General features: G+C 44.6%; 2 protein-coding genes across 2 annotated transcripts; both read right to left on the bottom strand.

Moving 5' to 3' along the window:
* Positions 1-1,653: 1,653 nt before the first annotated feature.
* Positions 1,654-6,965, bottom strand: LOC134137844 (amine sulfotransferase-like). The gene is made up of 6 exons (XM_062570947.1): positions 6,809-6,965; positions 6,418-6,626; positions 4,588-4,714; positions 3,794-3,888; positions 2,759-2,939; positions 1,654-1,778 (listed from the first exon to the last, which is right to left on the bottom strand). The coding sequence occupies exons 1-6, from the start codon at positions 6,948-6,950 to the stop codon at positions 1,654-1,656; spliced, it is 879 nt and encodes a 292-aa protein (XP_062426931.1). The 5' UTR covers positions 6,951-6,965.
* Positions 6,966-13,073: 6,108 nt separating this feature from the next.
* LOC134137843 (amine sulfotransferase-like) lies at positions 13,074-18,385 on the bottom strand. Its single transcript, XM_062570946.1, has 6 exons — positions 18,229-18,385; positions 17,838-18,046; positions 16,008-16,134; positions 15,214-15,308; positions 14,179-14,359; positions 13,074-13,198 (listed from the first exon to the last, which is right to left on the bottom strand). The coding sequence occupies exons 1-6, from the start codon at positions 18,368-18,370 to the stop codon at positions 13,074-13,076; spliced, it is 879 nt and encodes a 292-aa protein (XP_062426930.1). The 5' UTR covers positions 18,371-18,385.
* Between the last annotated feature and the right edge of the window lie 5,128 nt (positions 18,386-23,513).

Raw genomic sequence — 23,513 nt, 5'->3', positions numbered from 1 at the left:
ACAAATAGCTTAAGGGAGGGTGTCAAGAGGATGGGGCCAGAATTTCTTGAGTAATGCCCAGTGACAGGACAACAGGCAGCGGGCACAAACCGAGACACACAAAGTTCCACCTGAATATGAGGAAAAACTTCCTTACTGTGAGAGTGGCAGAGCACTGGCACGAGTTGCCCAGAGAGGTTGTGGAGTCTCCTTCTCTAGAGATCCTCAGAACTCACCTGGATGTGATCCTGTCTAACATGCTCGAGGTGACCCTGCTTGAGCAGGGAGGTTGCACTAGATGACTTTGAGAGGTCCCTTCCAACCTTACCCATTCTGTGATTTCAAGTAATTGCACGTACTGCCTTGAGCTCGATGCCACTTTCTGTACCAAATGCAGGCATAATTTTCTGTGACTCACAGTGTTACCTGAGGGCCATATAGTGACATACAGTACATAGCATGAGATTTTTATTATTTTATTGCTGCGGTTGTGTTGAGGTTTAACTGGGGCTTTTTATTGTTACAATGGGACTTATAGATATAGCCTGCCACTGGAAGAAGAGCAAAGATCAAGGACCTGCTTGTAATCGCTAGTTCTGCCATTTGTGCTTAAAGCAAACTCAGCAAAAGGCATATATTAAGCTTCTGACTTTGAACTAGTTTTACCTTTTCTGTGGCCAATGTAAATGTGTACAAGTGGAAGAGGTCACTGGCGCCCTTTGGGAAGTTCAGACTCGCATGTCTAGGGTTATAGTGATTACACAGGTCATGCAAGTTTGTATTGTAATTTATTTATTTTCTTTATATGAGGGCTATCAAGTTCCCAGAAGGAAAGATGATCTGGTTGTACCGCTGAGCGACATAAAAGAATTCTTCTTACAGGTTGATTATACAAGGTCTCCTTCGTCTAACAGAAGCAGCTATCGTTATGACACTGCTGTGCGTGAATATTTCTGTCCAGAAAGAAAAGAGCTACAATGTATCAGAAGGCTGAAACAGCTGGACTGCAAAGGAGAGGACATGATGGCTGATGCCGAGCCAGGATGTGAACGCTCGGGAAATTTGCTGTTTTTCAGACAGTTTATGGGAAAAGCAAGGTAGATGCTTGTGTCAAGTGGAAACGATGGTTTGGGATGTTATTAAAGTTAGAAATTACGTCCTCCGCTGGCTCACTTGTTAGGACACTGATTCAGCAGCAGATGACAGCATTCCACTCTAGTGTGAGGGTGTGGACCTCACCGCTGGAGGCAAGGATGAGTGTTCAACTCTTGCCTTTCTTCCCAGCGGCTGCAGTTGGTATCTGGGAAAAAAGCTGAGGAAGAAACGTTTTGTTCCAAACAATCACCTTTCCCTGTGCCCTCCAGACTCAGAGGCAGAGGCAATAAACGCTCAGCATCGACCGTAGCGTGCCTTGTGTTTGTATACCTGTCCTTGCCAGGGCTCCAGACGGTGGTCTTGCCTTGCCTTTATGGTATGAAGATTAACTAAAGTAGCCTGTAAAACTACAAGCAGGAAACTAGTGTACCTGAGTTGTTTCCTTGGGCACGTTGTGTTTTGTGAATGAGCTGACATAATTTCTATCTCTGTAACATAGCTGGAAATCAATGTGTTTTGCTTTTCCAGAAATTTGGATATGTCCATCTGCTGTAAGCACCAAAGGATGATGAAACCAGCCTACATTTCATCATTAATATCCCAGATGAACTTGATGGGCAGAGTCTTCATTCTCTCTTTCAGAACTTCGTCAACCCTTTCGCTCTGTGCTACTGTCATCATGTTTTTCCAGTCTCCAACAGTGCCTGAGGAAAGGGGCAGTAAAGGGAGGTGAGATGTAGGATGCATACCTGTCGAGAAAGGCTGCCTGCAAGCAGTGAGTGCTCTTCAGGGGAAGCAGTTCCTGGCTTCCTCAGTGTCTCCCTTATTGCTGGTCTGCTGAATGAGGCTCTGTTTTTCTGACAGCACGCTTCCAAATCTAGGTGCTGTAAATAAAATGCACCATAGACCTATACCTCTGCCTCCTCACAAACTTATTCAACTCATTGGTTCTGAATTTTAATGATTTCTTGGTAATCAAATAATAGCCAGGGGTGTATTTAAAGTAACACCTTTTGTTTTGCTGCGTGTACAGCACTCGCTTTAAATCCTAAAAGGTGTTATCCTACACTGAGCAGGAGAAAGTCTTGGCAATGTCCAGGGATGAAGTTTACGGACTCTGTCAATGGTTGGTCGAGAAGGTCTGCGTTCACACTGTTAAGGCAACTTCTGCCTTGAAAAGTAGGAACCAGTATGTCTGTGAAGAAGATTTATGAGCTAGCACTGTTTGCCACCTTAAACAGCCTCTCCTGGTATACTCACAGTGCAGAAATCAAATTCACTGTCCTGCCCAGACAGAAACTCCCTAGGAGGTCCTGAAACCGGCATCTTCTTCTGTTTGGGAGAGGCTCTCCTCTCCAGCGTAAGCTGTCTACCATTTAGCTAATTGCTCATAACCATGTCAGTCCTCCAGTAGGTAGGGATCATATTACTCCTGACACAGTACAACCCTCAGGTCATCACAGGACTGGGATGATTTGTGTTGCAATCAGCAAAATGGTGCTTTTTTAATTTCCCTAGGAAAAATATCTTAACATTGCTGATGCCCTGGCAAGAGAACTGCTCTGATAAGTTTAATTGCCACTAACCTGAACTCTTCCCCTGGAAAGAGGACTTTCCAGCTGAGACCGGAAACCCTAGGTTCATCTCAAGCCAAGAGACAGGAGATGAAATACTTCCACTTTACCTTTGCGTAGAAAGTGACCTTTATTTTGCCCTCTGAGGTATTCTGCTAGGTTCTCATAGTTTGCCCTGGGATCTTTCCTCATGTTCTCAAACGTAGCCTGTCTCACAACGCTTTCCACTTCGTTTTCACTCAGGGTCTTGCCTACGAAGTTGCAAATCTTCAGCACGGCACCTCTGAGATCCTGCAATTAAGGTTTCTTTGAAATTGTCTTGATGATACCAAGAAGCAAATAGGAGAACAAAAGACACAAATGTGAGTGCAAATCAGTTTTGTGAGAGAGCAGTCTTGCCTCATTTGAGCGATCAAGAGCAGTGCTGCCTGAGACGGGAATTTTGCATTCTGCTCCCCGCACCGCAAACTCCGTGTGCATCTGACATTAGGTCGCCTGGCGAAGTCATTCCTGGAGCAGAGTCTGTGACTGGAAAGAAGGGACTTAACCTGCAGAGCTTTTGTCCGACCTGCCGCCCAGCTAAGGGCTCGACTCTCCTGTGAGCAAGCCCAGGCTGCAGTCTGAGCAACTAGTGCACATTATCTGGGCTGTGCTGCTGTGCCCAGGCCTTTCCTGGGGGGGAGAAGGGGAGACACTTTGGAGAAATGGGGAGTCACACAAAGGCTCCGTCCGCCACTGGCCGGAAACTTGTGGTCAGCAGTTTGAGAGCTCCTCAGGTAAGCTCAGAGCTGCCTCTTAAGCACTTCTCTCCTTCAGTGGGACTGTCCTCAGGAGCTTAAAATTCCCATTGAAGGTTCTTGTACAAACCTCGTCCCGTGTTGTTTCAGAAAGGGTTTTGGCATGCTAGTCAAGCAGACTTCTGTCATACTGCCAAGTGCTTTAGCTAACACTTTCATAGTCTCGCCAAGACCTCGCACCAGTGAGACAAAGGACTTTATCTCCTCAGTAATCTCATCAATTTGCATCTACTCCGCAACCGGGATTAAGCATTTTTCAATATGAACCGTTGTCACAGAGGCCGGTCTGAAAAGGCACTCGGCATAGGAAGAGAATATTTTGAATACAGAGATATCAACTGACCTCACCTTTTTCATTTCTTCGTAGGAAAGGAAGAGTATATTGAAATCCTCTGCATGGCTGTGCCAGCCTATAACGTGATCCAGCCATGAACTGGCAAGAACTTACCAAGGGAGAGAAGAATAAAAAAATAAATAAATAAAAGACAGAGAAAGAGTAAAATTTTCAATGTTGTCTTGGCCCCTCCAGTACTTTTGAGGACAGAACTGTAAGATGGCAACACAGTAGAATGTAAATCTTGGTGCTTATTTATTACCCACTATATACTTTTAGGTCTTGGGAAAGGTTGGTTTTAGATGATACTTTCAGATATTCTGAGGAATTTTTCTGATATTCTGATACGTGCTCTCAGTCTTTGGGTGACAATCCTCCGTGCTGATGAGGCAAAACCACTCTAGTCTCTGGTAATCTGGACTAGCTCCAGCAGAAGACTACTCCTCTGTCCTCGCTGTATGATGACCCTCCTCACCGTTCGCTCCAGCTAACCAAACGTGGAAAGTGTTAAAGCTATTCAATCGTAATGGTTATATTCTGAGTCCGTATCTAATTCAGATAAAATGAGCACCTTGCACCTTGCACCTTGCTGGGGAGCAGCAAAGCCCTGACTATGCCGCCTACCCCCTTCAGACCCTGCTTACAAGCAGCAAACTGTGTCAAGCTCAAACCGCCCCTGCAGCTTGGGGTTCAGGTTTAAGCACGGCAGAGGAGTGTGGGTAGTTGATGTTAGCTGATCTAACTAATCTCCATTCAGACTGAGGTCAGGCAACGAGACTTGGGGTTCTTAGCAGAAAAGATATCTTACCTTTGCCAGCTAAAAATCTCTCCACAAAAAGGTTGAAATCTGATACCTCCTCCAGTGTGGCTACGATTTTGGAAAAGTGGAAGTAAGAAACCAAAACATCCTTAGGGTTCCTGGTAACATAAATAACCTGCAAGAAGAAAAGGAACACTAGTCCCAAGTGTATTAGAGGGCTCCGTTACCCTGACCGTCAGTGTGGTTTTCTGTGACTGTCCTCACATTTCTCACTATAAAATGTGTGAAAACAATTTGAAGATGAGAAACATGTTAAGTAAACTCCAGATAATGTGACACCGTCATTTTGTTTGCAGTTATTGGTGTTTCCTTTTGAAGTGCTTTAGTGCCCAAGGCTAGCTGTCTTCATGGGATGAGGGTTACAGGTGTCAGTGCTGTCGTTCATCTGGGCAAGGCAGACACTCGTGGAAAAACAACGCTAGGAAACTGTTTTAACTTTCTTGTAATTTGATTGAGTTGATTCAGCCTCAAATTTGTTCGTAAAGTCACTACAAAATGAACACGGACTTGTTGAAAATTACAGCTTTTGTGTAGTGCTGGCCTCCTCAGGGAGGCTGTGAAGCAGGTGCCAGAGGCAACATGCAGGCAGATTTTGAACAACAGGTAAGGGGAAGCCCCAGCACCAGAAAACGAGGACCTATTATGGACAGAGCTTCTTCTGGCTCCCGCTGACTTCTGACCACAGGAGAGCTGCTGCCTCAGGCAGAGTCAAGGTACCACCAGTTGGACGGGTAGCCTCCTGCCTCCTGACCGGCAGCACCTCCCTGATCCTGATAAGTTTCTGCTTCTTAATGCTGTCTATTTAGGAAGAGAAAATAAAGCCGGACACACCACCCTTATGAAGTTAGGGATGCTTGCAAGGAGAGACTGAAGAACTGTGCTCTCGGGTTGGGCTTCCAGGTGAGTAAAATTACCACTTTAGAGTCCTCATTAGCTGAAAGCAATCTAATTATCTTCAGCAAAACCAGAACCATTATTTCCATGGTATTATTTCCACGTACATCGACAGGGACTTCTAAAGGTATTATAAGGGAGCTCTGGAAACTCCTAACGCCCCAGGAAGCTCTGCAGGAGAAATAACAACCGAAGGGCGAAAAGTCACTGGGAGTGCCTTAAGAAAAGTAACAGAAGTTTCTTGGCATGGCCTACTTTGCCAGGGAGCAAAGTAAGAGTTTGCTATGAGGCTGTGAAGCAGTTCTCCATGTGTTATTAGAGCTAAACATGCATACCATACCTCTTTGGACTGTCCCCTATGCCCTTTGATTTGTGAGTGCGCCTTGGTGTAAGAGCCTGGTCACATCAGGCTCTACGGAGGGGGGCTTCCTTGTTTTTTGATTTTGTTTCCTCCCGTGGCAGTTCTGGTGTGGTTCTCAAGGGAGAGGCCCATTCAGAAAGTCCCCTGCACTGAGGAACAAGCAAGGGCAGTTCTCACATTCCTTCTCTGCCTGCTGTAGTCCTGGGCTAGCCGTGTTGTCAGTGCGGGAGACTTTTTATTTTCAGACTGGTAAGTGCACCCGCATCAGACATTTTCACAAGGATGAAACTAGTACAAGCCTTTGGCTGTGGAAGAGCCTTTGGAGATGCATTGCTGCACCACGTCGTCTCCCAACAGTGTTAGGGCTAGGAGGTAAGACACGAGGCAAGACAAGAAGCGGGGTCGTGAAGGTCCCTGATCTCCCAAAAGATTCAAAGCAGATGATATTTGTACAAAGACAAGGGAAACATACAGCGGGGAGAGGCTGGGTTTGGACCCTTTTGCTGGGACAAATGGTTGTGATTGATTGCTCTCATGTAAATTGTAAAAATCACATCACTTACCCGTGCTCTTTTGTTTCTCAGGTCTCTTGGAGTTAAGTAGTAAGGCAGGTGGGTGGCAAAAAGACGAGGCGAAGGAAAAGCTGAGTAATCCTTCTTTTGTACATTGTATTCCAGCCAGGGGATTCTCTCCATGATATCTATATTTTCTGTTCCATTACGGTGGCCTTCGTGAAATATAAGGCTCAAAATATTCTGAGTCCACACAGTTCCTGAGAAGGAAACCTTTTTATTTAAACCTTGCTTGTTTTTCATTTATTTACTTGTTTACCTTAAGATAGTAAACAGTCGTGAGATATACTGCAGACAGTATAGTCATGCATACAGCCTGTTCTGCGGCTGGTTGCTTTTGGTTTGTTTTGCTTTTTTCCTTTGGAGACACTTTCTTTCTTACCTGATTTTGGATAAGTAGCTATAAATATATCGCTGTCTCTGATTTCAAACGTCTCCAGGGAATCTATGTACTCAGGGGTAGCTATATTTGCTCCAAAATAAAATCCTTTGTGGCTGAATACATATTCTTTTGAGGGTTCCATTGTTAATTTGTTGTCTCTTACAAAGGGATAACCTGCAAGACAAAAACATAAAGCCATGCCTTTTTCTTGTGCTGTCACCTCACCCCCAAAAAGAGTAATTCAAGCAAAAAGTTCAGTGCCAGTGGATTTCAGCAAAATAAAATTCAGCAGAATTCTCGGAGAACTATACACCAAAATTTAGCTTTCAGATAATCACAAGAACATCGCCCAGGATACATTTCTCATGAGAAAAAAAGAGGTATAGAGCATGACCCTTTACTCATATACAAGTGTTGGCTACCTGCATTTAAAAACTGATTTTTTTAATCTGGAATTTTATTCACGTTTCTGTCCCCTGCCTGCCCCCTTTTCCAGGTAGGGATGATGGTTCATGCATTCGCCGCGCCTGCAGCCGTGGTCAGTGCTTCACCATGTGGATATCACCACGGCTCCGATTTGCTGAAACAGCTGCTTGCACAAGACCTGTGAGCCAAGTGATCCGAACCAACCAAGGCAAGCAGTACCTGGAAACCAGGTCACTGATTCAATCGCCTTGTTAGCATTTCTTTCTCTCCACATTATGCTCTGCTTCCCCTCTGCCTCCCTAGCCTGTGAGCCCCCTTGGGCGCATGGTGCAGGCAAAATACGCTGAGCTAGCAAAGCTCTTGTTTAAAACGCAACGCTGCCCTTGAACCGGCGGGCCCGAGGGACGTAACCTCCAGCTTGGACGCAGCCGAGGATCGCCAGCGGCATTGGCACAATTCGATAGCTGCAGGCAGAAGCTGTTTACAGAGACAGTGGGACACGAGTGGGAGCACGGCACTCTGGCTGGCGGGGCAGGAGGAGCAGCTGCTAATGGGGCTCGCGGTGGTACTGAAGTTGCCCCCAAAGCATGCAGCTCCAGCCCCACACTTACCCCGATTGGTGCAACATCTGCACAGCCCCCACTGCTTACCGCCCCACTTGCCCCAAAAAAGCAGAGAAGACAAGTTCACAGTGAGTGGAAGGGCCAGGAGTTGTGAGAAGCCAAAAGAAGGCACATTCAGCGCACACAGAAACCTTTTTGCCCTTGCTCAGCCAAAAAAAAGGAGCTTCTATATCACTTTGGAACAAAGGTTATTGCACTGTGAGTTGTTCACAGCTATACCAGTGTAACATGAAAAAGCATACCCAAAATACATCATGAAAAGTAGCCTACCTTCGCTGCCCCGAAAGCCTGTTCATGAGGAGCGCATGTGAAGTTGGAGGGGGACATTCACATATGCTCTTACCTGCCAGCCATGCATCGCAGAAGGCCCTTCCTTCCAAGCCCTCTATCTGCACGTAACCTCCCCAATCCACGGTGACCACACACTTTTGCTCTGCTTAGTTAACTCTCTCGCAGCTATGACTCCGATTTGTTTGCTGAGTGATACAGCACAGCAGCCCGATCAATGCTCTGATTTCCATAGCAGCAATGAGAGACCTGGTCCCGTTCAGCCTGCCCGGAAGCCCAGAGCAGTTGTAGCCCCTTGTTCTCTGGTACTCCTTCTGGCAGAACACTTCAAAATGCTTCACATAAGAGATCTCTACACAATTACTCTCATTTTTCTGAAAGGGGAGTATAGCATCGCTTAGCTCACAGGCCTGCAGCTCCAATGATTTCAGACATACTTACCCGCTCCGCACTGCTCTTGCTGCCCTCAGAGATGTGTACTACCACTTCCCAGTTCAGCAGCTATGAATGAGTCCAGGAACGTCTGAGCAGTCACCTTTCCTTTTAACTAAGGGATGTACCAGCTGACATCATGCTGTTGGCTGTCTTTCAACACTTGCTTATCTTCAGCTCAGACAAAGGTTAGAGAACTAATAAAATTCTTGAAAAAAATGAAAGAGTCCAATATTGTGTTGATGAACCTTTGTGGAACAGGTGCCCAAATAGATCTGGCCTCCAGGCTGTGTTTTACAGCAGTCCCAAGGAATAGCCTGAACACATTACAAAGTGGCAGATCCGACTGCTCGGATCTGGTCTCGTCCAGGAGCATAGAATGAGCTACTTCAATCAATCACATGCATGTGTTCACATCAAGTGTTTTTCTGTGTTTTCTAGGTGTCAAGTGTTTCTCTAACTGAATTAAAATCATACCTGAGATACTTCTCCCTGATACCTGCATGCTGATCACATCACAGAGCAGAACATTTTGTTCCCCAGTTCTGAGTTGGGTTTGCAAAGAATTACTTTTCGTACTACCAGATCAGGGCTACTAATGTGTTATATCTAAACCAGTTGCAGAAATAACTGTAGCCCTGCCACAGGTTCCTATCCCCTTTCTCCCTATCTTCTGCTCTTCATAAAATGTTAAACTCAAAACATGCTGAGTTCACACAGTCTCCAGAAGAAAATAACAGCACCTGAAAACTAGCACCTGAAAACCTTGTAAGAAGGTTTTTTGTTGTTTATGAGTAATAGTATGTCACAGACACATCCCTTAACAGGTTCTGCTGGTTTCAGATTATATAATTCAAAGTGCATGTTTAAAGGCTAAAGGTGATGAACAGTAGATGGTTTCCTCTTTGCTCTTGAGGGGGGCTTTTACTGTGTGCTCTTCTACCTACACAGCAGCTCCTTTTAGCTTCTGTATACACTTATTAAGCCTTATCAGAATATCAGTATTTGGCAAGACGATGGAATCATCCTAGTTGTAGGTCACTTTTTGTCCCAGTTTCACAACAAAGTTCTCCTGTCAGCTGCAGTCTCACTTCAGCAAGACAGTTATATACCTAGAGCTCCTAACCATTACCTAAAGGTTTTCCACAGTTGCAATTACCAGCAGAACAAAAGTTTTTAAAAAAGTTAATGCTGGACAGAGGTAAGCAATGAACACGACTACGCACCTGGCTACGCTAAGGGCATAGCATTGTGTTAGCCTGAGTAAGCCAGTAGGAAGGTTCTGGCAGTGCTGCAGCTGTTTCCACAGTGCTTGTCACTCACATATCAACTTGACTGGAACTAGCAACATTTTCCCAGTCCCTCCAGGGTTCAGAGTCTCCCAACGCTGGAACTATACCCCAGAGGGCTACCCTCCTCCAGGAATGACATGGCATAAAACTGCTCTCTGACACCCAGCGCAGTCATTTCTTTGGCGGCTGAGGGTTGGAGGCAACTGCTAGGCATGTTTAGGTGCCCAATTGCTGGACCCTAGGATTTGGGGAGTCAGAGGAAATGAAGAGAAGTCCCTCTTAGGGTATATGCACTTTATTCCCATTCATACTTCATCCATACTGATCTTCACATTTCTACTACAAATTTCTGTGTTCCAGTCATAGGATCCTTTAACTGGAGGAAACAGGTTCCCTTGCTTTTAATGCTGGGATTTACCAGAAAGCATCTCAGAAACATTTAAAGATGGAAGTTACTGGGTTTTGGCTCTCTGTTGAGGGTCACCTTTGCTATGAACTTTTTGCCTGTTCTTACCTTAATCCTCTCCCCCTGGGAATCAAAGCGAATGCCACGTTCATCCTTGTGTGTGCACCAGCCTCTCAGATGATCAGACCAAGAGCTTCCCACCACTGTTAGCAGAATGAGGATGGCAAAATAAAGTATCTAACAGTTTGTACAATTATTTCTCGTGTTTTTTAATTGGGTTACGTGAACTTGTAAATGGTTGGATGGAAATCATCAAGCAGCTTATCTCACGGTGATTCTGCACTATCAAGGGGAAAGGTTAAGACTGTTTTTCTATGTATTACATCACACATCAGATGTTATACCTTAATCTAAAGATAATCTGAAACACAGCCCTCTCCCGTCTCTAACCTATATATAATATATAACTAAACATTAAGCTATTCACTTCAGGAAGCTGGAGAGAAAGATGTACACACTCACATACACACGATATAGCATATATATGGTGCATAATGTTTTTTAATAACTTGAAATTCAAATTTTGGACCAGACGGGAGACTCTGCCTGGATCCAAGATCCTCAGATACTAGATGCTGAGGGAAAGAAGCGTCATGTGACTGCTCTGAGCCTTGTGCTGCAGAATCCAAGAGGCGCTAAAGTACCTTTTTTAAATTGTCCCTTCAGTGCTTTGCAGCTGGGCTCTTTGGACAAATAATCCTATGCACCAGCATTGGCTGGGGGCTGACCTACTGGAAAGCAGCGCTGCTCGAAGGAGCCAGGAATTCTGGTAGACGACAAGTTGACCCTGAGCCACAAATGCACCCTTGTGGCCAAGAAGGCCAATGGTCTGCTGGGGTGCATTAGGAAGAGTGTTGCCAGCAGGTTGAGGGAGGTGATCCTGCCCCTCCACTCAGCCCTGGGGAGGCCTCATCTCGAGTACTGAGTCCCCTTCTGGGCTTGCCAGCACAAGAGAGACGTGGAGCTACTGGAGAGAGTCCAGCTAAGGGCTATGAAGATGATGAGAGGACTGGAGCAAGGCTGCCGAGAGCTGGGCCTCTTTAGCCTGGAGAAGAGAAGAGCGAGAGGGGATCTTGTCAGTGTCTACAAATAGCTTAAGGGAGGGTGTCAAGAGGATGGGGCCAGAATTTCTTGAGTAATGCCCAGTGACAGGACAACAGGCAGCGGGCACAAACCGAGACACACAAAGTTCCACCTGAATATGAGGAAAAACTTCCTTACTGTGAGAGTGGCAGAGCACTGGCACGAGTTGCCCAGAGAGGTTGTGGAGTCTCCTTCTCTAGAGATCCTCAGAACTCACCTGGATGTGATCCTGTCTAACATGCTCGAGGTGACCCTGCTTGAGCAGGGAGGTTGCACTAGATGACTTTGAGAGGTCCCTTCCAACCTTACCCATTCTGTGATTTCAAGTAATTGCACGTACTGCCTTGAGCTCGATGCTACTTTCTGTACCAAATGCAGGCATAATTTTCTGTGACTCACAGTGTTACCTGAGGGCCATATAGTGACATACAGTACATAGCATGAGATTTTTATTATTTTATTGCTGCCGTTGTGTTGAGGTTTAACTGGGGCTTTTTATTGTTACAATGGGACTTATAGATATAGCCTGCCACTGGAAGAAGAGCAAAGATCAAGGACCTGCTTGTAATCGCTAGTTCTGCCATTTGTGCTTAAAGCAAACTCAGCAAAAGGCATATATTAAGCTTCTGACTTTGAACTAGTTTTACCTTTTCTGTGGCCAATGTAAATGTGTACAAGTGGAAGAGGTCACTGGCGCCCTTTGGGAAGTTCAGACTCGCATGTCTAGGGGTATAGTGATTACACAGGTCATGCAAGTTTGTATTGTAATTTATTTATTTTCTTTATATGAGGGCTATCAAGTTCCCAGAAGGAAAGATGATCTGGTTGTACCGTTGAGCGACATAAAAGAATTCTTCTTACAGGTTGATTATACAAGGTCTCCTTCGTCTAACAGAAGCAGCTATCGTTATGACACTGCTATGCGTGAATATTTCTGTCCAGAAAGAAAAGAGCTACAATGTATCAGAAGGCTGAAACAGCTGGACTGCAAAGGAGAGGACATGATGGCTGATGCCGAGCCAGGATGTGAACGCTCGGGAAATTTGCTGTTTTTCAGACAGTTTATGGGAAAAGCAAGGTAGATGCTTGTGTCAAGTGGAAACGATGGTTTGGGATGTTATTAAAGTTAGAAATTACGTCCTCCGCTGGCTCACTTGTTAGGACACTGATTCAGCAGCAGATGACAGCATTCCACTCTAGTGTGAGGGTGTGGACCTCACCGCTGGAGGCAAGGATGAGTGTTCAACTCTTGCCTTTCTTCCCAGCGGCTGCAGTTGGTATCTGGGAAAAAAGCTGAGGAAGAAACGTTTTGTTCCAAACAATCACCTTTCCCTGTGCCCTCCAGACTCAGAGGCAGAGGCAATAAACGCTCAGCATCGACCGTAGCGTGCCTTGTGTTTGTATACCTGTCCTTGCCAGGGCTCCAGACGGTGGTCTTGCCTTGCCTTTATGGTATGAAGATTAACTAAAGTAGCCTGTAAAACTACAAGCAGGAAACTAGTGTACCTGAGTTGTTTCCTTGGGCATGTTGTGTTTTGTGAATGAGCTGACATAATTTCTATCTCTGTAACATAGCTGGAAATCAATGTGTTTTGCTTTTCCAGAAATTTGGATATGTCCATCTGCTGTAAGCACCAAAGGATGATGAAACCAGCCTACATTTCATCATTAATATCCCAGATGAACTTGATGGGCAGAGTCTTCATTCTCTCTTTCAGAACTTCGTCAACCCTTTCGCTCTGTGCTACTGTCATCATGTTTTTCCAGTCTCCAACAGTGCCTGAGGAAAGGGGCAGTAAAGGGAGGTGAGATGTAGGATGCATACCTGTCGAGAAAGGCTGCCTGCAAGCAGTGAGTGCTCTTTAGGGGAAGCAGTTCCTGGCTTTCTCAGTGTCTCCCTTATTGCTGGTCTGCTGAATGAGGCTCTGTTTTTCTGACAGCACGCTTCCAAATCTAGGTGCTGTAAATAAAATGCACCATAGACCTATACCTCTGCCTCCTCACAAACTTATTCAACTCATTGGTTCTGAATTTTAATGATTTCTTGGTAATCAAATAATAGCCAGGGGTGTATTTAAAGTAACACCTTTTGTTTTGCTGCGTGTACAGCACTCGCTTTAAATCCTAAAAGGTGTTATCCTACACTGAGCAGGAGAAAGTCTTGGCAATGTCCAGGGATGAAGTTTACGGACTCTGTCAATGGTTGGTCGAGAAGGTCTGCGTTCACACTGTTAAGGCAACTTCTGCCTTGAAAAGTAGGAACCAGTATGTCTGTGAAGAAGATTTATGAGCTAGCACTGTTTGCCACCTTAAACAGCCTCTCCTGGTATACTCACAGTGCAGAAATCAAATTCACTGTCCTGCCCAGACAGAAACTCCCTAGGAGGTCCTGAAACCGGCATCTTCTTCTGTTTGGGAGAGGCTCTCCTCTCCAGCGTAAGCTGTCTACCATTTAGCTAATTGCTCATAACCATGTCAGTCCTCCAGTAGGTAGGGATCATATTACTCCTGACACAGTACAACCCTCAGGTCATCACAGGACTGGGATGATTTGTGTTGCAATCAGCAAAATGGTGCTTTTTTAATTTCCCTAGGAAAAATATCTTAACATTGCTGATGCCCTGGCAAGAGAACTGCTCTGATAAGTTTAATTGCCACTAACCTGAACTCTTCCCCTGGAAAGAGGACTTTCCAGCTGAGACCGGAAACCCTAGGTTCATCTCAAGCCAAGAGACAGGAGATGAAATACTTCCACTTTACCTTTGCGTAGAAAGTGACCTTTCTTTTGCCCTCTGAGGTATTCTGGTAGGTTCTCATAGTTTGCCCTGGGATCTTTCCTCATGTTCTCAAACGTAGCCTGTCTCACAACGCTTTCCACTTCGTTTTCACTCAGGGTCTTGCCTACGAAGTTGCAGATCTTCAGCACGGCACCTCTGAGATCCTGCAATTAAGGTTACTTTGAAATTGTCTTGATGATACCAAGAAGCAAATAGGAGAACAAAAGACACAAATGTGAGTGCAAATCAGTTTTGTGAGAGAGCAGTCTTGCCTCATTTGAGCGATCAAGAGCAGTGCTGCCTGAGACGGGAATTTTGCATTCTGCTCCCCGCACCGCAAACTCCGTGTGCATCTGACATTAGGTCGCCTGGCGAAGTCATTCCTGGAGCAGAGTCTGTGACTGGAAAGAAGGGACTTAACCTGCAGAGCTTTTGTCCGACCTGCCGCCCAGCTAAGGGCTCGACTCTCCTGTGAGCAAGCCCAGGCTGCAGTCTGAGCAACTAGTGCACATTATCTGGGCTGTGCTGCTGTGCCCAGGCCTTTCCTGGGGGGGAGAAGGGGAGACACTTTGGAGAAATGGGGAGTCACACAAAGGCTCCGTCCGCCACTGGCCGGAAACTTGTGGTCAGCAGTTTGAGAGCTCCTCAGGTAAGCTCAGAGCTGCCTCTTAAGCACTTCTCTCCTTCAGTGGGACTGTCCTCAGGAGCTTAAAATTCCCATTGAAGGTTCTTGTACAAACCTCGTCCCGTGTTGTTTCAGAAAGGGTTTTGGCATGCTAGTCAAGCAGACTTCTGTCATACTGCCAAGTGCTTTAGCTAACACTTTCATAGTCTCGCCAAGACCTCGCACCGGTGAGACAAAGGACTTTATCTCCTCAGTAATCTCATCAATTTGCATCTACTCCGCAACCGGGATTAAGCATTTTTCAATATGAACCGTTGTCACAGAGGCCGGTCTGAAAAGGCACTCGGCATAGGAAGAGAATATTTTGAATACAGAGATATCAACTGACCTCACCTTTTTCATTTCTTCGTAGGAAAGGAAGAGTATATTGAAATCCTCTGCATGGCTGTGCCAGCCTATAACGTGATCCAGCCATGAACTGGCAAGAACTTACCAAGGGAGAGAAGAATAAAAAAATAAATAAATAAAAGACAGAGAAAGAGTAAAATTTTCAATGTTGTCTTGGCCCCTCCAGTACTTTTGAGGACAGAACTGTAAGATGGCAACACAGTAGAATGTAAATCTTGGTGCTTATTTATTACCCACTATATACTTTTAGGTCTTGGGAAAGGTTGGTTTTAGATGATACTTTCAGATATTCTGAGGAATTTTTCTGATATTCTGATACGTGCTCTCAGTCTTTGGGTGACAATCCTCCGTGCTGATGAGGCAAAACCACTCTAGTCTCTGGTAATCTGGACTAGCTCCAGCAGAAGACTACTCCTCTGTCCTCGCTGTATGATGACCCTCCTCACCGTTCGCTCCAGCTAACCAAACGTGGAAAGTGTTAAAGCTATTCAATCGTAATGGTTATATTCTGAGTCCGTATCTAATTCAGATAAAATGAGCACCTTGCACCTTGCACCTTGCTGGGGAGCAGCAAAGCCCTGACTATGCCGCCTACCCCCTTCAGACCCTGCTTACAAGCAGCAAACTGCGTCAAGCTCAAACCGCCCCTGCAGCTTGGGGTTCAGGTTTAAGCACGGCAGAGGAGTGTGGGTAGTTGATGTTAGCTGATCTAACTAATCTCCATTCAGACTGAGGTCAGGCAACGAGACTTGGGGTTCTTAGCAGAAAAGATATCTTACCTTTGCCAGCTAAAAATCTCTCCACAAAAAGGTTGAAATCTGATACCTCCTCTAGTGTGGCTACGATTTTGGAAAAGTGGAAGTAAGAAACCAAAACATCCTTAGGGTTCCTGGTAACATAAATAACCTGCAAGAAGAAAAGGAACACTAGTCCCAAGTGTATTAGAGGGCTCCGTTACCCTGACCGTCAGTGTGGTTTTCTGTGACTGTCCTCACATTTCTCACTATAAAATGTGTGAAAACAATTTGAAGATGAGAAACATGTTAAGTAAACTCCAGATAATGTGACACCGTCATTTTGTTTGCAGTTATTGGTGTTTCCTTTTGAAGTGCTTTAGTGCCCAAGGCTAGCTGTCTTCATGGGATGAGGGTTACAGGTGTCAGTGCTGTCGTTCATCTGGGCAAGGCAGACACTCGTGGAAAAACAACGCTAGGAAACTGTTTTAACTTTCTTGTAATTTGATTGAGTTGATTCAGCCTCAAATTTGTTCGTAAAGTCACTACAAAATGAACACGGACTTGTTGAAAATTACAGCTTTTGTGTAGTGCTGGCCTCCTCAGGGAGGCTGTGAAGCAGGTGCCAGAGGCAACATGCAGGCAGATTTTGAACAACAGGTAAGGGGAAGCCCCAGCACCAGAAAACGAGGACCTATTATGGACAGAGCTTCTTCTGGCTCCCGCTGACTTCTGACCACAGGAGAGCTGCTGCCTCAGGCAGAGTCAAGGTACCACCAGTTGGACGGGTAGCCTCCTGCCTCCTGACCGGCAGCACCTCCCTGATCCTGATAAGTTTCTGCTTCTTAACGCTGTCTATTTAGGAAGAGAAAATAAAGCCGGACACACCACCCTTATGAAGTTAGGGATGCTTGCAAGGAGAGACTGAAGAACTGTGCTCTCGGGTTGGGCTTCCAGGTGAGTAAAATTACCACTTTAGAGTCCTCATTAGCTGAAAGCAATCTAATTATCTTCAGCAAAACCAGAACCATTATTTCCATGGTATTATTTCCACGTACATCGACAGGGACTTCTAAAGGTATTATAAGGGAGCTCTGGAAACTCCTAACGCCCCAGGAAGCTCTGCAGGAGAAATAACAACCGAAGGGCGAAAAGTCACTGGGAGTGCCTTAAGAAAAGTAACAGAAGTTTCTTGGCATGGCCTACTTTGCCAGGGAGCAAAGTAAGAGTTTGCTATGAGGCTGTGAAGCAGTTCTCCATGTGTTATTAGAGCTAAACATGCATACCATACCTCTTTGGACTGTCCCCTATGCCCTTTGATTTGTGAGTGCGCCTTGGTGTAAGAGCCTGGTCACATCAGGCTCTACGGAGGGGGGCTTCCTTGTTTTTTGATTTTGTTTCCTCCCGTGGCAGTTCTGGTGTGGTTCTCAAGGGAGAGGCCCATTCAGAAAGTCCCCTGCACTGAGGAACAAGCAAGGGCAGTTCTCACATTCCTTCTCTGCCTGCTGTAGTCCTGGGCTAGCCGTGTTGTCAGTGCGGGAGACTTTTTATTTTCAGACTGGTAAGTGCACCCGCATCAGACATTTTCACAAGGATGAAACTAGTACAAGCCTTTGGCTGTGGAAGAGCCTTTGGAGATGCATTGCTGCACCACGTCGTCTCCCAACAGTGTTAGGGCTAGGAGGTAAGACACGAGGCAAGACAAGAAGCGGGGTCGTGAAGGTCCCTGATCTCCCAAAAGATTCAAAGCAGATGATACTTGTACAAAGACAAGGGAAACATACAGCGGGGAGAGGCTGGGTTTGGACCCTTTTGCTGGGACAAATGGTTGTGATTGATTGCTCTCATGTAAATTGTAAAAATCACATCACTTACCCGTGCTCTTTTGTTTCTCAGGTCTCTTGGAGTTAAGTAGTAAGGCAGGTGGGTGGCAAAAAGACGAGGCGAAGGAAAAGCTGAGTAATCCTTCTTTTGTATATTGTATTCCAGCCAGGGGATTCTCTCCATGATATCTATATTTTCTGTTCCATTACGGTGGCCTTCGTGAAATATAAGGCTCAAAATATTCTGAGTCCACACAGTTCCTGAGAAGGAAACCTTTTTATTTAAACCTTGCTTGTTTTTCATTTATTTACTTGTTTACCTTAAGATAGTAAACAGTCGTGAGATATACTGCAGACAGTATAGTCATGCATACAGCCTGTTCTGCGGCTGGTTGCTTTTGGTTTGTTTTGCTTTTTTCCCTTGGAGACACTTTCTTTCTTACCTGATTTTGGATAAGTAGCTATAAATATATCGCTGTCTCTGATTTCAAACGTCTCCAGGGAATCTATGTACTCAGGGGTAGCTATATTTGCTCCAAAATAAAATCCTTTGTGGCTGAATACATATTCTTTTGAGGGTTCCATTGTTAATTTGTTGTCTCTTACAAAGGGATAACCTGCAAGACAAAAACATAAAGCCATGCCTTTTTCTTGTGCTGTCACCTCACCCCCAAAAAGAGTAATTCAAGCAAAAAGTTCAGTGCCAGTGGATTTCAGCAAAATAAAATTCAGCAGAATTCTCGGAGAACTATACACCAAAATTTAGCTTTCAGATAACCACAAGAACATCGCCCAGGATACATTTCTCATGAGAAAAAAAGAGGTATAGAGCATGACCCTTTACTCATATACAAGTGTTGGCTACCTGCATTTAAAAACTGATTTTTTTAATCTGGAATTTTATTCACGTTTCTGTCCCCTGCCTGCCCCCTTTTCCAGGTAGGGATGATGGTTCATGCATTCGCCGCGCCTGCAGCCGTGGTCAGTGCTTCACCGTGTGGATATCACCACGGCTCCGATTTGCTGAAACAGCTGCTTGCACAAGACCTGTGAGCCAAGTGATCCGAACCAACCAAGGCAAGCAGTACCTGGAAACCAGGTCACTGATTCAATCGCCTTGTTAGCATTTCTTTCTCTCCACATTATGCTCTGCTTCCCCTCTGCCTCCCTAGCCTGTGAGCCCCCTTGGGCGCATGGTGCAGGCAAAATACGCTGAGCTAGCAAAGCTCTTGTTTAAAACGCAACGCTGCCCTTGAACCGGCGGGCCCGAGGGACGTAACCTCCAGCTTGGACGCAGCCGAGGATCGCCAGCGGCATTGGCACAATTCGATAGCTGCAGGCAGAAGCTGTTTACAGAGACAGTGGGACACGAGTGGGAGCACGGCACTCTGGCTGGCGGGGCAGGAGGAGCAGCTGCTAATGGGGCTCGTGGTGGTACTGAAGTTGCCCCCAAAGCATGCAGCTCCAGCCCCACACTTACCCCGACTGGTGCAACATCTGCACAGCCCCCACTGCTTACCGCCCCACTTGCCCCAAAAAAGCAGAGAAGACAAGTTCACAGTGAGTGGAAGGGCCAGGAGTTGTGAGAAGCCAAAAGAAGGCACATTCAGCTCACACAGAAACCTTTTTGCCCTTGCTCAGCCAAAAAAAAGGAGCTTCTATATCACTTTGGAACAAAGGTTATTGCACTGTGAGATGTTTACAGCTATACCAGTGTAACATGAAAAAGCATACCCAAAATACATCATGAAAAGTAGCCTACCTTCGCTGCCCCGAAAGCCTGTTCATGAGGAGCGCATGTGAAGTTGGAGGGGGACATTCACATATGCTCTTACCTGCCAGCCATGCATCGCAGAAGGCCCTTCCTTTCAAGCCCTCTGTCTGCACGTAACCTCCCCAATCCACGGTGACCACACACTTTTGCTCTGCTTAGTTAACTCTCTCACAGCTATGACTCCGATTTGTTTGCTGAGTGATATAGAACAGCAGCCTGATCAATGCTCTGATTTCCATAGCAGCAATCATAGAATCACAGAATTGGTATGGTTAGAAGGGACTTCTGGAGATCATCTAGTGCAACCTCCCTGCTCAGCAGGGTCACCTAGAGCATGTTAGACAGGGTTGCATCCAGGCGGGCCTGGAAGATCTCCAGAGAAGGAGACTCCACAACCTCTCTGGGCAACCTGGTCCAGGGCTCCGTCACTCTCACAGGGACGAAAATCCCCCTCACTGGGAAAGAGGCCCAGCTCTTGCAGCCGTTCCTCATAGGGCAGGTTCTCCAGCCCTCTGATCATCTTCGTAGCCCTACACTGGACTCTCTCTAGTAGCTCCATGTCTCTCTTGTACTGGGCAGCCCAGAATGAGAGGCCCGGTCCTGTTCAGCCTGCCCGGAAGCCCAGAGCAGTTGTAGCCCCTTGTTCTCTGGTACTCCTTCTGGCAGAACACTTCAAAATGCTTCACATAAGAGATCTCTACACAATTACTCTCATTTTTCTGAAAGGGGAGTATAGCATCGCTTAGCTCACAGGCCTGCAGCTCCAATGATTTCAGACATACTTACCCGCTCCGCACTGCTCTTGCTGCCCTCAGAGATGTGTACTACCACTTCCCAGTTCAGCAGCTATGAATGAGTCCAGGAACGTCTGAGCAGTCACCTTTCCTTTTAACTAAGGGATGTACCAGCTGACATCATGCTGTTGGCTGTCTTTCAACACTTGCTTATCTTCAGCTCAGACAAAGGTTAGAGAACTAATAAAATTCTTGAAAAAAATGAAAGAGTCCAATATTGTGTTGATGAACCTTTGTGGAACAGGTGCCCAAATAGATCTGACCTCCAGGCTGTGTTTTACAGCAGTCCCAAGGAATAGCCTGAACACATTACAAAGTGGCAGATCCGACTGCTCGGATCTGGTCTCGTCCAGGAGCATAGAATGAGCTACTTCAATTAACCACATGCATGTGTTCACGTCAAGTGTTTTTCTGTGTTTTCTAGGTGTCAAGTGTTTCTCTAACTGAATTAAAATCATACCTGAGATACTTCTCCCTGATACCTGCATGCTGATCACATCACAGAGCAGAACATTTTGTTCCCCAGTTCTGAGTTGTGTTTTGAGAAGGATTACTTTTTAACTTGGATCAATACCCCAGGAAGACCCCAAACTTGCACAACAGATCAGTTAGATGGGACAGAGTATGAATGAGCCAGAGTAGAAAAGGAGTAAAAGGAGTAGAGCTGGGTTTTTGTTGTTGTTGTTTTGGGGGGTTCCAGCACAGATGAAAGCCTTAGGGCTAAAAATAAGTATGTTCTGTCTTTGCTCCTGTCACCCATCTCTTTTGTATTTTGTAATTTAATACCTATTTTAAATGTTATATGATAATGAAAGGCAACATATGTTGATCCTGAAAGTTGATTTTCAAGTCTCAACTGCATTGTTCTGGGGAATCCAAAGTGTAACAAGTATGGTCTCACATTAGCTTCGTCAAATAGCTGGAGAGCCAATACAGAGTTAGTTATGGCAGGAAGCAATATTTTCCAGTGGAAAGAAATAGCCTGTAAACTATATGACCTTTGGACACACAGTTGGGAAAACATCTAAATCTCCAGGATCTTCTAAAATGGCAACATCCTAAAGTCAGGATTTGCCCCTGCTTGTCAGTATGAATCTCAATCAAAGTCTATCTGCAGTTAATTGAGCATATTTTCCATTTGTGTTATCTTTTCAGGACAATAGCCCATTACAACATTAATAATTAATGTTGGGATCCAAATATCCAGATTTTTGCACTATCCATTTGTCTGTTTTTATGAGGATAGACTGTCTTTTGTTTTAGCTTCTCCCTTTTTTTTCCCCAACCTCAGTGTCTTTACAAGTGTCTAGTAGATGTACTGTGATTTTGATGATGTGCTACCATACGATGATGTGCCATTAACCTTTGCTGTTCTTAACCACTTCTGATTGTCTACTCTAGAACTTTCAAACCCAGACATTTCTGTTCATACTAATCTTAATTTTTCTTTTACAAACCTCTACAGTGCTAGGGATTTGGTGTTCCTAAAAATAAGTCATAGAGTTCCTTACACAGACATTAGCCAAAGGCAGGTCTCCTGCCTACCTGTACTGTAACATTAATGTGTAAAGTAAATGCCTAAATTAAGCACATGGAATCCCAAACTAGGTTTCATGTATTACTGCAAAATACATTCAACAAGGCATAGCAAAAAGCTAGACCACTTGAAGCTAGACCACTTCAACAGTCAGTTTAGGTATCTACGCAATAACAGATTGTTCCTCCACTATTGAGAAAAAAAGAAAAATGTTTGTAACAAGTTCCTTTATTTTCTATATGTTTCAGGTACTATTCTGCACCAGTAACATCTAGTATTTACTCTAACTGCATGAATCCATGCCAAAGATACATAATGTCTGAGTTTACTAGAGAAGCTTCTCAGAAGTTAGTGCTTTCCAAGGGCCATAGGCAGTGCAAAAGGCTCCCTGTAATCCATCTATGTTCTCATGAATCCTGTGTCTGCTCATTCTAACTTTGTTTCTGTGTGTTCTGCATTGTCTCTCCCCTCTTTCTTTCACTCCTGTAATTCACAGTTTAATGTGTTTTATATGTGTGTCTTGTATCCCAAATTTAGCAAAGTGGTAGGGTGATTTTAGGCTGCATCTAGATTACATGTCATACATATGTACATTTTTTATCCAAATCTGTTTTACAAGGTCTTTATCTTGCATTACACTCATGTCATTGCCACAGGATAAACCACTCTGGCAGCTTCTTCTCCATTTTTGAGAGAAAATAAGTGAGAAAGGGAGTTTGCCTATTGGAAATGAGCAGGAATACTTTGGAGACTTAGGAAGATTACTCTTCATGTGTCTTACCTTGTGCTAGAAATAAAACAAGTTTTAATAATCCATCTGTATCTTTACCCTTAGCTTACCAAATTGAAAGAACTCTACAGCCAGGTTTCTCTTTTATAGAGGAAGTATTTGAAATACCGTCATTGTTAGCACTATTGGAGAACATGCAAGTTTTATTGCAAGTAAATGGACGTAGAAGTGTGGTTTCCATGTTGAACAGTATGAACTATTCAACATATAAATGGTAATTCTACTACAGAGAATTAAGGGCAAAACTAAAACAAAGTATTTTATCTCATTTACTATTCAGAGTAATTTAGCAATATTATAAAAACATGCACCATAACCGACCTCACAGTTCTTTGAGGAGTTATAGTTCATTATCGAAATGTATTAAATTTTAAAAGCATTGCCAAAATTATTGCCAATATTATATATTTTGCGCTATTTTTGCTTTTCACAAGCCATACACTACACGCTACATGTAGGGCATACTACATATTCCCCTGAATAACCAGGTCCTTGTAGCCAGTTCTCAGAGTAACACTCTAAGTAACTACTCACAGTACTTTCTGATCGTGTCAAAAACCTTTTAACTTTGCCTACCATTGTTCTGAAGGTTAAATATCAATTACTGATTAGAAGTTTGTATAAGTTCTGAAAAATATGTGAGAGAAGTAGAGACTGAATGAAAAGAATGAAGATTTATTCTTTGCTTATCCCTGATTCATATCAATGAACAGTTTAAAACAGGAGATTTTACTTTTATTCTGCCTTCCTATAAAATCTGGTTAGAGTAAGCAGAAACAGTAGCTAGAATAACTCTATTACTCTCTGAGGAAAAAGCTACATGTGGGCTTTAG

The sequence above is a fragment of the Rhea pennata genome, chromosome 3, assembly GCF_028389875.1.
Source record: "Rhea pennata isolate bPtePen1 chromosome 3, bPtePen1.pri, whole genome shotgun sequence".
Classification (NCBI taxonomy): Eukaryota; Metazoa; Chordata; class Aves; order Rheiformes; family Rheidae; genus Rhea; species Rhea pennata.
Note: the sequence above shows the minus strand (reverse complement) of the source record. Positions and strands in the feature narration are given on the sequence as shown.

What these genes read in the sequence shown, in the direction of transcription:
- LOC134137844 (XM_062570947.1), bottom strand. Translation starts at nt 6,950, where the DNA reads ATGGAACCCTCAAAAGAATATGTATTCAGCCACAAAGGATTTTATTTT. An exon ending in GAGATTTTTAGCTGGCAAAG is followed by an intron (nt 3,889 to 4,587) that starts GTAAGATATCTT and finishes TCCCTTGGTAAG; the next exon opens with TTCTTGCCAGTTCATGGCTG. An exon ending in AGGTCACTTTCTACGCAAAG is followed by an intron (nt 1,779 to 2,758) that starts GTAAAGTGGAAG and finishes CCCTTTCCTCAG; the next exon opens with GCACTGTTGGAGACTGGAAA.
- LOC134137843 (XM_062570946.1), bottom strand. Translation starts at nt 18,370, where the DNA reads ATGGAACCCTCAAAAGAATATGTATTCAGCCACAAAGGATTTTATTTT. An exon ending in TGAGAAACAAAAGAGCACGG is followed by an intron (nt 16,135 to 17,837) that starts GTAAGTGATGTG and finishes TTCTTCTTGCAG; the next exon opens with GTTATTTATGTTACCAGGAA. An exon ending in GAGATTTTTAGCTGGCAAAG is followed by an intron (nt 15,309 to 16,007) that starts GTAAGATATCTT and finishes TCCCTTGGTAAG; the next exon opens with TTCTTGCCAGTTCATGGCTG.